This window comes from Crotalus tigris, unplaced genomic scaffold (genome assembly GCF_016545835.1).
Source record: "Crotalus tigris isolate CLP2741 ecotype Arizona unplaced genomic scaffold, ASM1654583v1 scf7180000024304.1987388, whole genome shotgun sequence".
Taxonomy (NCBI): Eukaryota; Metazoa; Chordata; class Lepidosauria; order Squamata; family Viperidae; genus Crotalus; species Crotalus tigris.
Genome location: NW_024100476.1, coordinates 750,309 through 763,548, shown reverse-complemented (window position 1 = coordinate 763,548; position 13,240 = coordinate 750,309). Strand labels below are relative to the sequence as shown.

The following is a 13,240-nucleotide window of genomic DNA, read 5'->3' as shown; positions in this document are numbered from 1 at the left end:
TGACAGGTTTCCTCTTTCTCAAGGCCCAAAAAAATATTCTTGGTAAGCTTTAAAGATAAGTTAGTTGTGTTTCATTTCCTGCTAAGATGATGATAAGCAGTATATATTTAGCACCACTTCTTCCTATATGATTTTTTGATGCTAGATTTTTCAAGCATATACGGTAGGACTGTTGAAGTGGGGAAGAGACACTAATTGAAATTTGTACAGAAGGAAAGCTGGCTGATTTTTTTTTAGGAGTATTGGAAATTTTTTGAAGGTGACCCTTTTTATTCCTCAGAAAAGAAATCATGTGGAATTTGCTTATGTGGTGTCAGTTGTTCATGGATTCGTGTCTACTTTTCAAATCTTAGTTTTCTTCAGTTCTTGAAGAAAACTAATATTTGCAAAGTAGACACTAATCCATGAAATAAGGGTGGTGTTCACTAAGCTCTCTATTTCCATGATGCATTCTGAAATGTTCTGGTTAATCAACGGGTGCCAAACTCGATCGCGTCATGTGATGTATCGTGACGGTTTTTGCCTTTGCAGAGTCAGGACGGGTGTGGCCTATGCATGACACATCCGGCCCACCAGTTTGACACGCCTGGATTAATCTATTTCCTCCCCCTTGATCCATATTGTTATTTGTCTGCTGAGAAAAAGATTTTGGAATTGTGGTTTATAGGACCTGATATGACTTCTGTCCAGTGATAGGCTGGGCAAAGAGAAGGCTTTGAGGCAGATGAAATTGTTCTGCCTCTGTTAGGGTTAAGGCCTTTTAAGTCAGTTTCCACTATACCCCATAATAACATCAGATAAATACTAATCATGAAATGATTCAAGCCCATTTTCTGCAGTGACTAGAGCAGAGGTCCTCAACCTTTTGGGCACCAGGGACCAGTTCTGTGGAGAAAGGTTTTTCCGTAGACTGGAGAATGTGTGGTTTTGTGTGCTGCCTGCATCTCGTGGATGGGGCTTTGCTTGTTTCCATAGCCCGGTTGCTGGTATGCCACGGCCTGGTACTTGTCCACAGACCCGGGGTTGGGGACCCCTGAACTAGAGCACAACTAGTGTTGTCTTCTTAATTGCTTTTCCTTTCTACAGATATTGGACTGTAATCATAATATTAAGACTTGGTTTCTCTGACTAATAAAGTTGCTGACTTCACATCAGCAGAGAGAGCCAACTTCTAGTGCAGGGTGAAGATTGTGAAGAAAATTGGAAAATATCTACCATTCATGTCCATTCAGATATATCAATTCTAAATTAAAAATCAGTTTGCTTGCTGGGATTCCACTACTGTACTCTTTCATTAGCACAAACCTGTGAATCTGGGTCCAAAGAACACTATTATCTTTCAATATGTTTGTAGTTTCTCCATCTTGATAGAATTGCTGCCGCTGTTATTTTACATACTTTCCTTCCTAAACTATTTACTTAGGTTTGTTTTTTCTTCTTCTAGTCTTTGTAATCCAAATCTTGTGCAAGAACAATGTACCAAATGACTGAATCCTTAAACATTTTATATAAAAAAAATCAGTTAAACTTTATGAATGTATTAAAATATAAAGATGGTAAGATGTATTAATAAAGTATGTTTTGAAACTATACATTTACATATGATAGGGTTGATCTGTGTTTTATTGGGTAACCATTTTATTTAAATACCGGTATGAGCTTAAATTTGAGAGCCAGCAGTGTGTGGCAGCAGCCAAAAAAACCAATACAATCCTAGGTTGCATTAGCAGAGGGATAAAATCAGAATCATGTGAAATATTAGTACCACTTTATGAAGCCTTAGTAAGATCACACTTAGAATACAGTATTGCATCCAGAATACACTACTGCAGACATGTCAAAGACAAGGCCCGGGGGCCGGATGCGGCCCGCAAAGTGGTTTCATGTGGCCCATGAAGCCATCCTGGAAACAGTAAGGGAACAGCCCCCTCTGCCTTGGCCCTGGTCCAGGCCAGGCGGGAGCCAATGTACAATTCTGTGGTGGCCATCTATGCTGAAATGCATTCAGTCTAGCTCTATAAGCCCCCCCCCCCCGCATGGCCTGAGAGGAACAGTGAGGCCATGCCTTGGCACTTGCCCTGATCCCACCCCCTTCTTCCAGAGACCCTCAGATCTGTCCCACTCCTGGCCAGGCCCCCACAGGCACCCTTGACGCGAACGATGTAGAGCTGGTCACACTCATCCAGTAGGTCACACCTACTCCATCCATGCTCACCCAGTAGGCTGCACCCACCCTGGCCTCACCCATCTGGCCCCCCGAGGGCAACCGCAATGCTGATGCGGCCCTCAATGAAATTGAGTTTGACACCCCTGCACTACTGCATCCAGCTTTGGTCATCATATTATAAAAAGACTGTGGAAAGGGTGCAGAGGAAATCAACAAAGATGATTAGGGGACTGGAGGCTAAAACTTGAAAAACAGTTTCAGGAATTGGGTTTGTCTAGATTCTAGACCAGTGAAAAGGACTAGGGGTGACATGATAGCAGTGTTCTAATATTTAAGGGGCTACCACAAAGAGGAGGTCAACTTATTTTCCAAAGCACCAGAAGACAAGACAAGAAATAAAGGATGGAAATTAATCAAGGAGAGAAGCAACCTAGAACGAAGACGAAATTTCCTAATAGCGGGAACAATTAATCAGGGGAATAGCTTGCCTACAGAATTTATAGGTGCTCCATCACTCGAGGCTTTTAAGAAGAGATCGGACAGCCACTTGTTTGAAATGGTATAGAGTCTCCTGCTTGAGCAGGGGGCTGGACTAGAAGACCTTCAAGGTCCCTTCCAACTCTGTTGTTCTGTTATTTCCTACGTAAGGAACGTTTACAATTCAGCACAGAGAAAATAAATCATCCAGAGAGAATAAAAACAGTTAAGGTGTCCTTTCCGGGTAATTGTGAAACCAGTTTTGTTTACAATAATCGGTTCCATGTGTGTGTGTTTGTGTATGTGTGTGTAGTCGTGGGTACGTGCTTCTATTTCATACAAAGCAAGTGGACCCTGATTTATATCCCTGGTAGGAGTAACCTAGCAACGTCACTGAGGAAATTATTCTCTGGAAGCTCTCTGAAGGCATTCTGTTAAACATAAGCGAAGCAATTGGTAAAACAGAGGTCAAGAACTGTTTAACAGCTTCTTCAAAAGGGACTATTGTTTTTTGTTGACTTAAGAAAAGTGATCTCAGAGATTTTTTTTTAAGCCTTTAGCTGTAAATTGTGAGAGAAGATTAGAAGATTAGCATTGCTGTAGTTTCTAACTCCAAATTGTATCATGTTGCTTACATATCTTAGAAAAGGGTCTTATAACAATCTCTAAGCCAGCACATAGGTTGGATTCTTCATATAATTTCAGGAAAGGCTCTGTCAGGTGGGTGTTTTTAAAATATGAACAGAATAAATAGAGATCTGAAATACTATGCACTTCTGTGCTAAGGATTTGAATAAGTTCATTTGCCTACATTATTTCTTTAATGAAAGTTAAAAGATTTAGAGTTGTACAGTTACCGATAACCGCAGATGTTATTTAATCCAACCTTCTACATACGCAACTGCTTTTAAAACTTCTTTTAAAAGAAATTTTCTTCACTATCAAGAAGTTTCTTCACTATCAGGAAATTTCTCCTTATTTCCAGGTTGAATTTCTGCTTGATCAGTTTCCATCCATTATTCCTTGTCTGGCCTTCAGGTGCTTTGGAAAATAGGTTGATCCCTCCTCTCTGTGACAGCCCCCCAAATATTGGAACTTGTTTCCGATTGCAAAATTAAGGATGAAAGTGAATGTGACATGTCTCTGAATTTCAAGCCACATCGATTCCTGCTCTTCAAACTTCATGGAAATCCCTCATTAAAAAAAAAATCGTACAACTGAAAAATGGGCATTTTTAGAATTATGAAATGTCAGTTTGGGGTCATTTTTCACATTCTGAGAATTATATAAATTGTAATCTGGAAGTAGCTCGCCCCCAAGAGGCTTTCTACCACCAGAGGAAAATATTTATAGCTCAGGATTGAAATGAAGGGTCCTTGGTGCTCTCTAAGCTTCGTTGTTTTCTTGCAGATGTTTCATTACCCAAACTAGATAACTTCATCAATACTAGTAAGGAGTGGGGTTTGCTCTCTATTTATGTTCTACTGGCTTGCCCTGTCAGTGTTGGGGGGGTGTAGTCTTCTTTAGTTGGGCTGTTTGCTGTTTACCTTCTTTGGCAATTCCTTGTTTGGGTATTGTTTACTTCTTGATTGTTGGTCTGATCGTTAGGGTTAGAATATAAAGTGAGAGCAAACCCCACCCCCTACCAGCACTGCTAATGTCACCTAGTTTGGGTAATAAAACATCTGCAAGGAAAAAAATCAAGCTGAGAGAGCACCAAGGACAACTCAAGAGGCTTTCTACTCCAATTCTTACACTTAACAAATTCACAAAAAATGTTAACAATTATCCCTCCTCAAATGTTTAATTTTGACACGTCATCATAATCTCGTTCTAAAATGTTGCTTCCTGTTGTGCTCAGCTGCAGTCTTTTTCTGCAGAACTGGCAGCAGGTTTTATTAATATTTGATTGATCATTAGTTTTATTATTCAGCGCAATCCTGATTCCCATAGCTATTTTCTATCATTTTTTTCATACCAACTTTAAAGCTTGGCTTTTGAAATGGCAAGGGGGGGAGAGGGGAGGGCAAAATATTCAAAAGTACAGAAATTAATTTTTTTTGCTTGTCTCTCTCCCCCCCTTTTTTTCCATTGTAGGTGATGTCTCTCCAGTGCATATGAATCCAATTTCCCAGTCTCAGTTTGTTCCCTTGGCAGAAGTCTTGTGTTGTGCTATATCTGATATGAATGCAGCTCATATTACAGTTACACAGGAAGCCTTATTACATCAGTTGGGAAAACACTACCCAGGTAATCGGCTAAATCAAGGGTTGTGGATATTGAATCTAAACTTTCACTTCAGGCTGCAGAGAGCAGGGTGAAATGCTGGATACTGTCTGGGAACGGGGAAGCCATTTTAATATAGCCTTTGCATATCAAAATGTAAAACAAAAGTCTTCTAACTTGCTTGGTGTCACCCTAAGAGTGGTCATATAAACCTGGAAATACACGTTGGAAGCTTCCTTGGTATCACTGCCATTTTTGCAGCTTAAACCTCAAAGTGACACCAGCTCTTCCCAAGATTCACATAGTGCTTCTGTACCCAGTGAGCACACGGAGATGTGCAGCCTCTTCCCACACATTGTGATGGGAAGAATAGCTCGTTTCCAGTGAAAGACATGTCAGCATCTTTCTCCTCTCCCTGTTATTTGGCCCTCTCTCAGCTAGCTACCTAGCAGTGACTCCAGAAAATTGCTCCCCTGGCTGCAAAGTGCTCCCAAATGCTGCTAAAAGGTGCTAGTAATGACATATAAAGCCATATGTGACATGAGACTGAGATTTGAGGGACCGTCGTGCCCTGTTTAACATCTGCCTGTCCCATCAGATCCAGCAGGAGACGCATGTTACAGGTTCCATCTATTAAGGTGTGTCATCTGATGGGCTCGTTTCCATCCTGGCACTTTTTCTTTGGAACATCATTCTCTTGAAATTCAGATTGGCCCGACTTTAGGAAAAACTGTTAGCAATGGTGAGCCTTGCAAGCAATTGTACAGATAATCCTTGACTACCAATCCTAACTGAGATGAAAATTTCTGTTGATAAGAAGACAGTTGTTTTGCCCCATTTTACAACCTTTCTTGCCACAGTAGTTAAGTGAATCACTGCAGTTGTTAAGTTAGTAATAACAGGGTTATTAAGTGAACCTGGCTTCCCCCTTGACCAGGGATAGGCAACCTTGGCTCTTTTATGACTCGTGGACTTCAACTCCCAGAATTCCTGAGCCAGCATGGCTCAGCTTGGAAACCTCTCCCTTTCCCCTCAGCATGGCTGGCTCAGGAATTCTGGGAGTTGAAGTCCACGGGTCATAAAAGAGCCAAGGTGGCCTACCCCTGGCCTTGACTTTGCTTCTCAGGTCACAAAAGGTGATCACGTGACCCCCGGGACTCTGCAACCATCATAAATATATGCCAGTTGCCAAGCAGCTAAGTTTTGGTCACATGACCCTGGGGATACCACAATGGTCTTGTGAAAAACTGTCATAAATCATTTTTTCCCCAGTGCTGTTGTAACTGCCACTGAAGGAATCGTTGTATGTCGAGGACTATCCGTACTGAATAGGAGGTATGCTAGGTGTTCACCTGCCGACTGTGATCATTTTGTATTTTGAGCTTTTAATAGTGGTTCTAATGCAGTTGTGCCTTTATTTCTACTTTTTGTTGGTTTTAACTGTGGTGAGTCACTTAGAATCATGCATGTGAGAGGGACAGCTATTCAAGTCAAGAAAACATATTACCTAACACAGAGGTCACTGAATTATTAGGTCCGGGGCTAGCAGATAGCTCAGGGAATACATACAATATATTTTGAAAAGAAAACCTCTTAGTTCTAACAAGAGAGAGCAACTTTGTTTGCTTTCATGGCCACCCAGATTTCTGCAGTCCAGTATAATAACCCTAGGATTGACCAAGCAGTTTGTTCCCTAACCCCAAAAGCAGTTTAAGTAACTTGTGTAGTGAAGTATTATAGTTCTTCTGCTTGATGTTTTTAAAAGAAGTTCAGGGTCAATGAACATGCAGTGAATGGGTCTACTAATCACAAGTTTGCATTGGAAGAAGCTGTGGTCTACCTACAGTAGGTCATTTGCAATGTTTATTATGTATTTGCTGCCCTCTCTTGTCTAACTGGGAGAAAGCATCCTACTACTGGCATTTAAAGATAAAATCTATGCCACATTGGACTCCTGAATATACAGTTGTTTCCATATAAAAGCTTGAAAGTGTATAATCCAAGAGGGATCTGCAACATTTTAATATGAAGTGCTTTTGTTTTAAATCCCGGTCAAAATACTCCATTTTATTTATCTCTTTTCCTTTTCTTTTTCATCTCTATAGTCAAACTCAGTGTCTTCAACAAGCAGTGAGTATTTTTATTGCTTGTGGGACTGTCCTGATAGTTTTACCTGTATTTAGGCATTTTTATAGCAAAAGTTGTGCTGTGTAAAAAAAGAAAGCCTTATATTTTTTCCAGTTAGATGCAAAATGTAACTTAAGTATATAAATTACATATCAGCTCTATTAGTACAGTTGAATTGCAATAAATGAAATTACATTCCAGCCAGCTTAAGACATTTTTATGCTCCAGTTGAAGAATGTGTCTGTTTTCCCTCCAGAAAATATAATTTGTTACTTAACGTATCCCCAATCAGCTTCCTGAGAGGGTTACCTCCATCAGCCTAAAGGTAGACTAAGGGTCCAGATTTCATTATTGCTAGCAATTTATGAATATCGTCTGTTTATGGGAAGTTTGAAGCTTTGTGAATGCACCTTTAACTTGCATTTTAAAGCACCTTTTTGAATTCAGATCCGAAGTACAGCTTATGGTGTAGGCTTTACCGCATTTTTGCAATAGCAACCTTTTTCTGATATTAATTTGTTCATAGCCTTCTGTTATTTGATTTTCTTTATGATGCAATTATTTTTCTTAGTAGACAGCATGGCCAGTGGGAATTACAGCCCATCATACAATGGGGGAATGACATCAATTTAAAACTCTTATTTGGTCTTTTTGATTAGCAATCTTATCTGTGTGCAGTAAGGCAGGGCTTTTCAACCAGTGGTACGGGTACCACCTGTGGTACATTAGCACCTGGCAGGTGGTACGCGACCATCCTAGAAAAGTGGTAGCAGGGGAGGGGAATGAGCTGAACTGGTGGCAGCACCGCACAAGCCTGAGCGAGAAATGGCTGGAGCTGCAGGGCTGTCAGGGCTCAGTGGAAGCGCCAGGATCAGTGCCAGGCTCCAGGTGGGCTCAGAAGAAGCACCGATCAGCTGGAATGTTGCAGCATATCCAGGGTCTTGTGATTTACATTCAGATGCTTGGCAACTGATTCATATTTATGACGGTCACAGTATCCCAGTGTGATGTGAAGTGACCAAAACCTGCTGCAACCACCCAGCAGATGGGGGAATAAAAACCAAACACCCCCACCCCACCCCCGCTGCCAATCCTCAACAGAAATGCTCACAACAATGAAAACCTCAGACAGGAGTGCTGCCAGGTGGGCAAACAGATGCCCTTGCTCGGCTGTGGCTTGGGGGGCACTTTTTTCAGTGCCATTGTAACTTTGAACAGTCACTAAGCGAACTGTTGTAAGTCGAGGACTACCTGTACTTACCACTTTTTTCCTTTTGGGGGGGGTTATCAAGTTTTTGACACCTTGCTAGGCGACTGGTAGCACTCGGATCTTGCCATATCCTAAAAATGGTACAATGGGTGAAAAGGTTGAAAAGCCCTGCAGTAAGGGTTTCAGATTTGTTTTTCATTTTCTAAAGACACTGTATGTGTATTTACGAATAAAGAAGTCCTCATTGAAACCAATGACATTTAATTCTGGGGGAAAAGACATAGGATTATATTAGCATAGAGGGCCTTTTTCATAACTGTGAATGCGAATATGGCTGGAATCTAAAATATATGGCTGGAATCGAAGATATTTTAAATGTTGAATGAATACTAATAAAGATTTTTATCCTTATTCTAGGTATTGCAACTCCCACCCATGATATTCTCTACAGTACTCTTGGGATGCTAATTAAAGAGCGAAAGATATACCATACTGGGGAAGGATACTTCATAGTAACCCCAAACACCTATTTTATCTCTGGTAATAGCAAGAGGGCCTTGCTGGAAGACACATGCCTTCCTGAGCCTTCTTTCACATACCTGTTGGGCATGGAAGATGCTGCAGAGCTGCCACCAGATCCTTTGCCTGTTGTATCGCACTGTAGATCCTGTTACTGTTTTCTTGGGCACAATGAAGTGAAACCAACAAAATGTCAGGAATTAGTTAGCCAGGAGCCAAACGGGAAAAGTCAAAAAGATTCCTGTGAATCTTCAGTTCCAAAACCAAGTACAGAGTCACTTGCTGATGGAATCACCCACCCAGTACTTTCTGCGAAGGGAAAAGATAAGGCTAAAAAGTTTAGTCTTAGCCTCTTTTGGCGCAACACTTCCAAGAAAGAAAAAGCTAAGAAAGCCCACTCTACATTTTCTGCTCAGTTTCCTCCTGAGAAATGGCCAGTCAGAGACGAAGAAAATTTGGAGAATATTCCACGGGATGTTGAACATGAAATCATCAAGCGCATCAATCCCATATTGACTATTGACAACTTGACTAAACATGTAGCACTAATGCAGAAAATCGAAGAACAGAAGAAGTATATCAGCAAAGGAACCTCTACCGAAGTACTAACCACGAAGCACAAATATATTTCAAAAGTACACAGTTGGAAAAAACAGAATAAAGCAGCAAAGTGTCACCGAAAGGGGCAGCACATTAAAGAAAAACGAGGGAAATATAAAACTAGTGAATTGGTACTGGCTGATGAAAATTGGGCAAGCTCTGTTGAACATCCATTATGTCCTCTTACAAGTGAAATGATGGTTTGCAATAGAGAGCTGGCTGATGATGCATTAGATGTGGAGCCTCACTTTTTATATAAAAAGGAAATCAATAATCCATTTCAAGATATTCCAAATAGAAGGAATAAGTCATCAAAAGTTTATAAAAGTCAGAAAAAATGTGATATAAACTCCAAGGCTGTTAGATCAGAGAGGCATTGTTCATGGTCCCAGTCTTTAGATTCCTCAAGAACCATGGACTGTAAAGCTAAAGTCTCTCTCTCTGGGAAATGTAATGCTGAAGATGAGAAAAAGAAACACTCAGGTCGCCAGCAGTGCCAAGCTTTACGAACAAATGGCACACACAGATCCTTGGCAGAGAGAGCCACTTGTAAGTGTAACCTGCAAAGAGGGACAGACTCCCAAAATACAGTGGAGATGCAAGAGGCTCCTAACATTTATGCTTCATTCAGAAATGAAGAAGAGAAAAAGCATCCAGACAAATCTATTCAAACGCACTGTGATAAAGCACATAGGTGCAATTTACCAAGTCAGCATTCAGATTGCTATCTTCCCACTGATGCAGATATTATCTGCCAATTTAAACAGGCTGAAGGCGTTGCTGCACACAGACAAAAGGATTTTAAGAGTGAGATACAGTGCAAGAGCACAAGCACATGGCTTGAGTCTGTGAATCCGCAGTACGAGGGATTCATTTTTGATGATCCAGTTCAGTATCAAAAAGTGGATAATGATGATGCTTATAATCCTCTGTATAATGACCTTGTCCAAGAAGAAATTGAATCATCCAAATTGAAATCTTATCAACTCCGATATAGAGCGGAGTCAGAAAAATGGAGTAACGTAACAGAAGACACGAGTCCAAAAGTATTGGAAAAAGAAACAGCTGATCTTCCCTTTCGAAGCTACCCAAATGATGCAGATACTGTTGATACCTACCAACAGGAAGAAAGTGGTTTTCTTAGTCAGAATAAATCAAAGGATAGCTTAAAGGAATATGATAAAATGAACTTTGAAGGGGAAACTTGTATGTGCCATCAGGTGTCTTCTAAAAACAGTGAAGAGAATGAGGGTATTTATGATCAAGGTCAGAGAACTGATAATACCGAAAGGCACGTCCTTGAATTCAGCGAGGTGCAAGAAGCAGACAACAGAACTTGGGAGAAGTCAGCAAACCAAGTGGCTGTGGAAACCGCTTCCTTGGTGTTGTCATCCAAAGACTGGGAAATTAAGACAAACCTTGTGGGAATACGACAATCATTTGATAACACAGATGATGCTCCTCTAGATCCGGGAATCCAGCATGACCAAAACCACTTACAAGGCACAGAAAACCAGAGTATAACAGGAGATAGTGGGATAGATTCTCCCAGGTAAGGACAAACATGGGAGTGCTATTTCTATTGTAAACCTCCATCAATTATACTTAGTCTGGTCTTCAAAGTTAGGCATACTGGAAAAAAAATGTTAATTGAATTGTTGAATTTGATTTTTTTCATCTCGACCTACTCATGAACTTAGTCCATTAACTAGAGCAGGGCCTACTGATCTGCTCAGATAACATCACTATGGCGAGAGCTGCTTTGATTGCCAGTTGGCTTTCAGTTGCAAATCAAGGTGTTGGTTGTCACCTTTAAAGTCCTACTGCCCTGACACCTGAGTAGGCTTGTGTTTCTACTTGTCCAATAATACCATCCTGAGGAATTGTCTTTGTCAGGGATCACAAGACATGCATTGCCTTTTCTGTTATTGTCCCTCCTTTGAAACAGCACTCTCCTCAAAATTAGGTCACCACCATCCTTTTTGCCATTCAGGAAAGTCTATGGAGATTTTCAGTCATGCAGGGCTTGGTTGTCCCCTATCTGTTTTCCCCAAAAAGCAACTGGACTTTCTGGATGTTTTCTTTGAAAACGTTTCGGTTTGGAACTGAAGACTCTTGGGTGAGAAGTGTTTTTTTCAAAGAAAACACCAAGGAAGTCCAGCTGTTCTTTTTTTGGAAAAAACAGATGTGGGATGTATGCATATCGTCCTCCCCTGGCAATATGTGACTCTTGTTTTCCTGATTTTCCCCCCTCATTGCATTAACAAATAGGAAGGTTAATTGTTGTTACTGGATTTTGGTATGTTTGGCTATCTTAACTGAGCAGCATATAAATGAAAATAATCAGTCAATATATACTGTAGCTCTCATCAGAAGCCTGGATTAGGCTAGTTGTAGGTGATGGGAGTATGTTTCTACAACCTGGGAAACAAGCATTGAGAGAGACAATTTACAAGTATTTTGGCTGCAATTGGTATTTCAGGCCCAGAAAACTAACCAGATCAGGCAGGATGGATATGAACTGGTTACAGTGCAACAGCCTGATGGATATGAACTGGTTACAGTGCAACAGCCTACTGCAGGGTTCCTCAACCTTGGCAGCTTTAAGACTTGTGGACTTCAACTCCCAGAATTCCTCAGGATTAAAGTTGCCAAGGTTGAGAACCCCTGGCCTACTGGGTTATGTTCCCCGATACTTGGAAAAGTATGTACAGTATGTTTTCCAAGGATTTGGGTAACTTTATAGAACAGCATGTAAATATGGAAAACATTCTATATGTGAACATTTCTGGAAGCTAAATGACTATAAGACTATATAAAGAAACCTTAAAAATGAAAGGCTTTTAAAAGGATTTTTGGATGAACCACCTTCATACAAGCCAATATTTTTTCTAAAAGCTTTGGCGTTGTCTGATATTTTTTAAAGAACATTTGTTATGAATAATGAGCTATGGATCAGCCTCCTTGTGAATCTTTTGTTTCAAAAATACCATTCTTTCAGAACACAAAGTATGGTATCTGCTAATTCTGTCATCTTGTATGGACTGAAGAAAAGAAGAAGCTTCCTCAAGAACTTAGAGGAGATAGAGAAGATTTTGCACAGCAGGAAGTCTCTTACCCCAAACTCCTTGCTTCAGTTGACACCAGTGATGAATGTTTAATTTTTCCTCCTTTTTTAACCAAGTTTGTAAGCCTGTTTGTAAATCTAATAATGTATTTGCTGTAAATGTCTTAAACTAACACATGTGCTAATATAGGTAAGATGTTGGCTATTTCTTCCATAAAATGTACGAATACTTTGTAATAAACATTTTTACTGTTTTTTACTGCTGTTTTTGATAACAATAAGCTCAGATCCTAGTAATTTCAGGGATGGCGCAGTAATGATTTGACTTTGCTTTTTGTGATTTTTTTTCTATTTGCTTGTTGTTGTTTATTTACATATCTGAATTATTATTCGAACCCAATGTTTAAAGTGGGGCATAGAAGAACTCACATTTTTGAGAGCTGAAAACAACTTTGAAGAGAAAATACTATACACTACTTGCTAGTTAGGATCCTGAAGAGGAAATCATAGGCAAATATATATAAAAACCAAAACAGTTGCAAGTAGAAATTGTAAAGTTAGATTTGTACATCCTAAGAAAGTCAAATCATATTTTAGATCTTAGATACCCCTAGAATGTGCCCAATTTGTCCCTTCAGTGTACCATGGATACCTCACTAATCTTCTTCAACTCAGGCAATTAGTTATCTCTTTCACTCTTGGAGAACTAAGAAAAAAAAGTGTTTATTCATTAGTTTATGTGAAATACATTTTTTTAAAATAAAGCTAGACCAGCGGTTCTCGACCTATGGGTCGCGACCCCATTTGGGGTCGATCGACCATTTCTCGGGGGTCGCCAAAGAAGGCG

The 13,240-nt window shown here is 40.2% G+C and overlaps 1 protein-coding gene across 4 annotated transcripts in view; it reads left to right on the top strand.

Annotated features, from left to right (window-relative positions):
• The window catches only part of STOX1 (storkhead box 1), a 34,097-nt gene extending 20,878 nt beyond the window's left edge, over positions 1–13,219 (top strand). The window contains exons 2-5 of one of the 4 annotated variants that reach the window (XM_039324665.1): positions 4,742–4,894; positions 6,976–7,000; positions 8,625–10,878; positions 12,328–13,219. In XM_039324665.1, the coding sequence (XP_039180599.1) occupies positions 4,832–4,894; positions 6,976–7,000; positions 8,625–10,878; positions 12,328–12,487 (2,502 nt within the window). In that variant the 5' untranslated portion in view covers positions 4,742–4,831 and the 3' untranslated portion in view covers positions 12,488–13,219. The other 3 variants (XM_039324664.1, XM_039324666.1, XM_039324667.1) reach the window with 3 other exon arrangements.
• Positions 13,220–13,240: the final 21 nt, after the last annotated feature.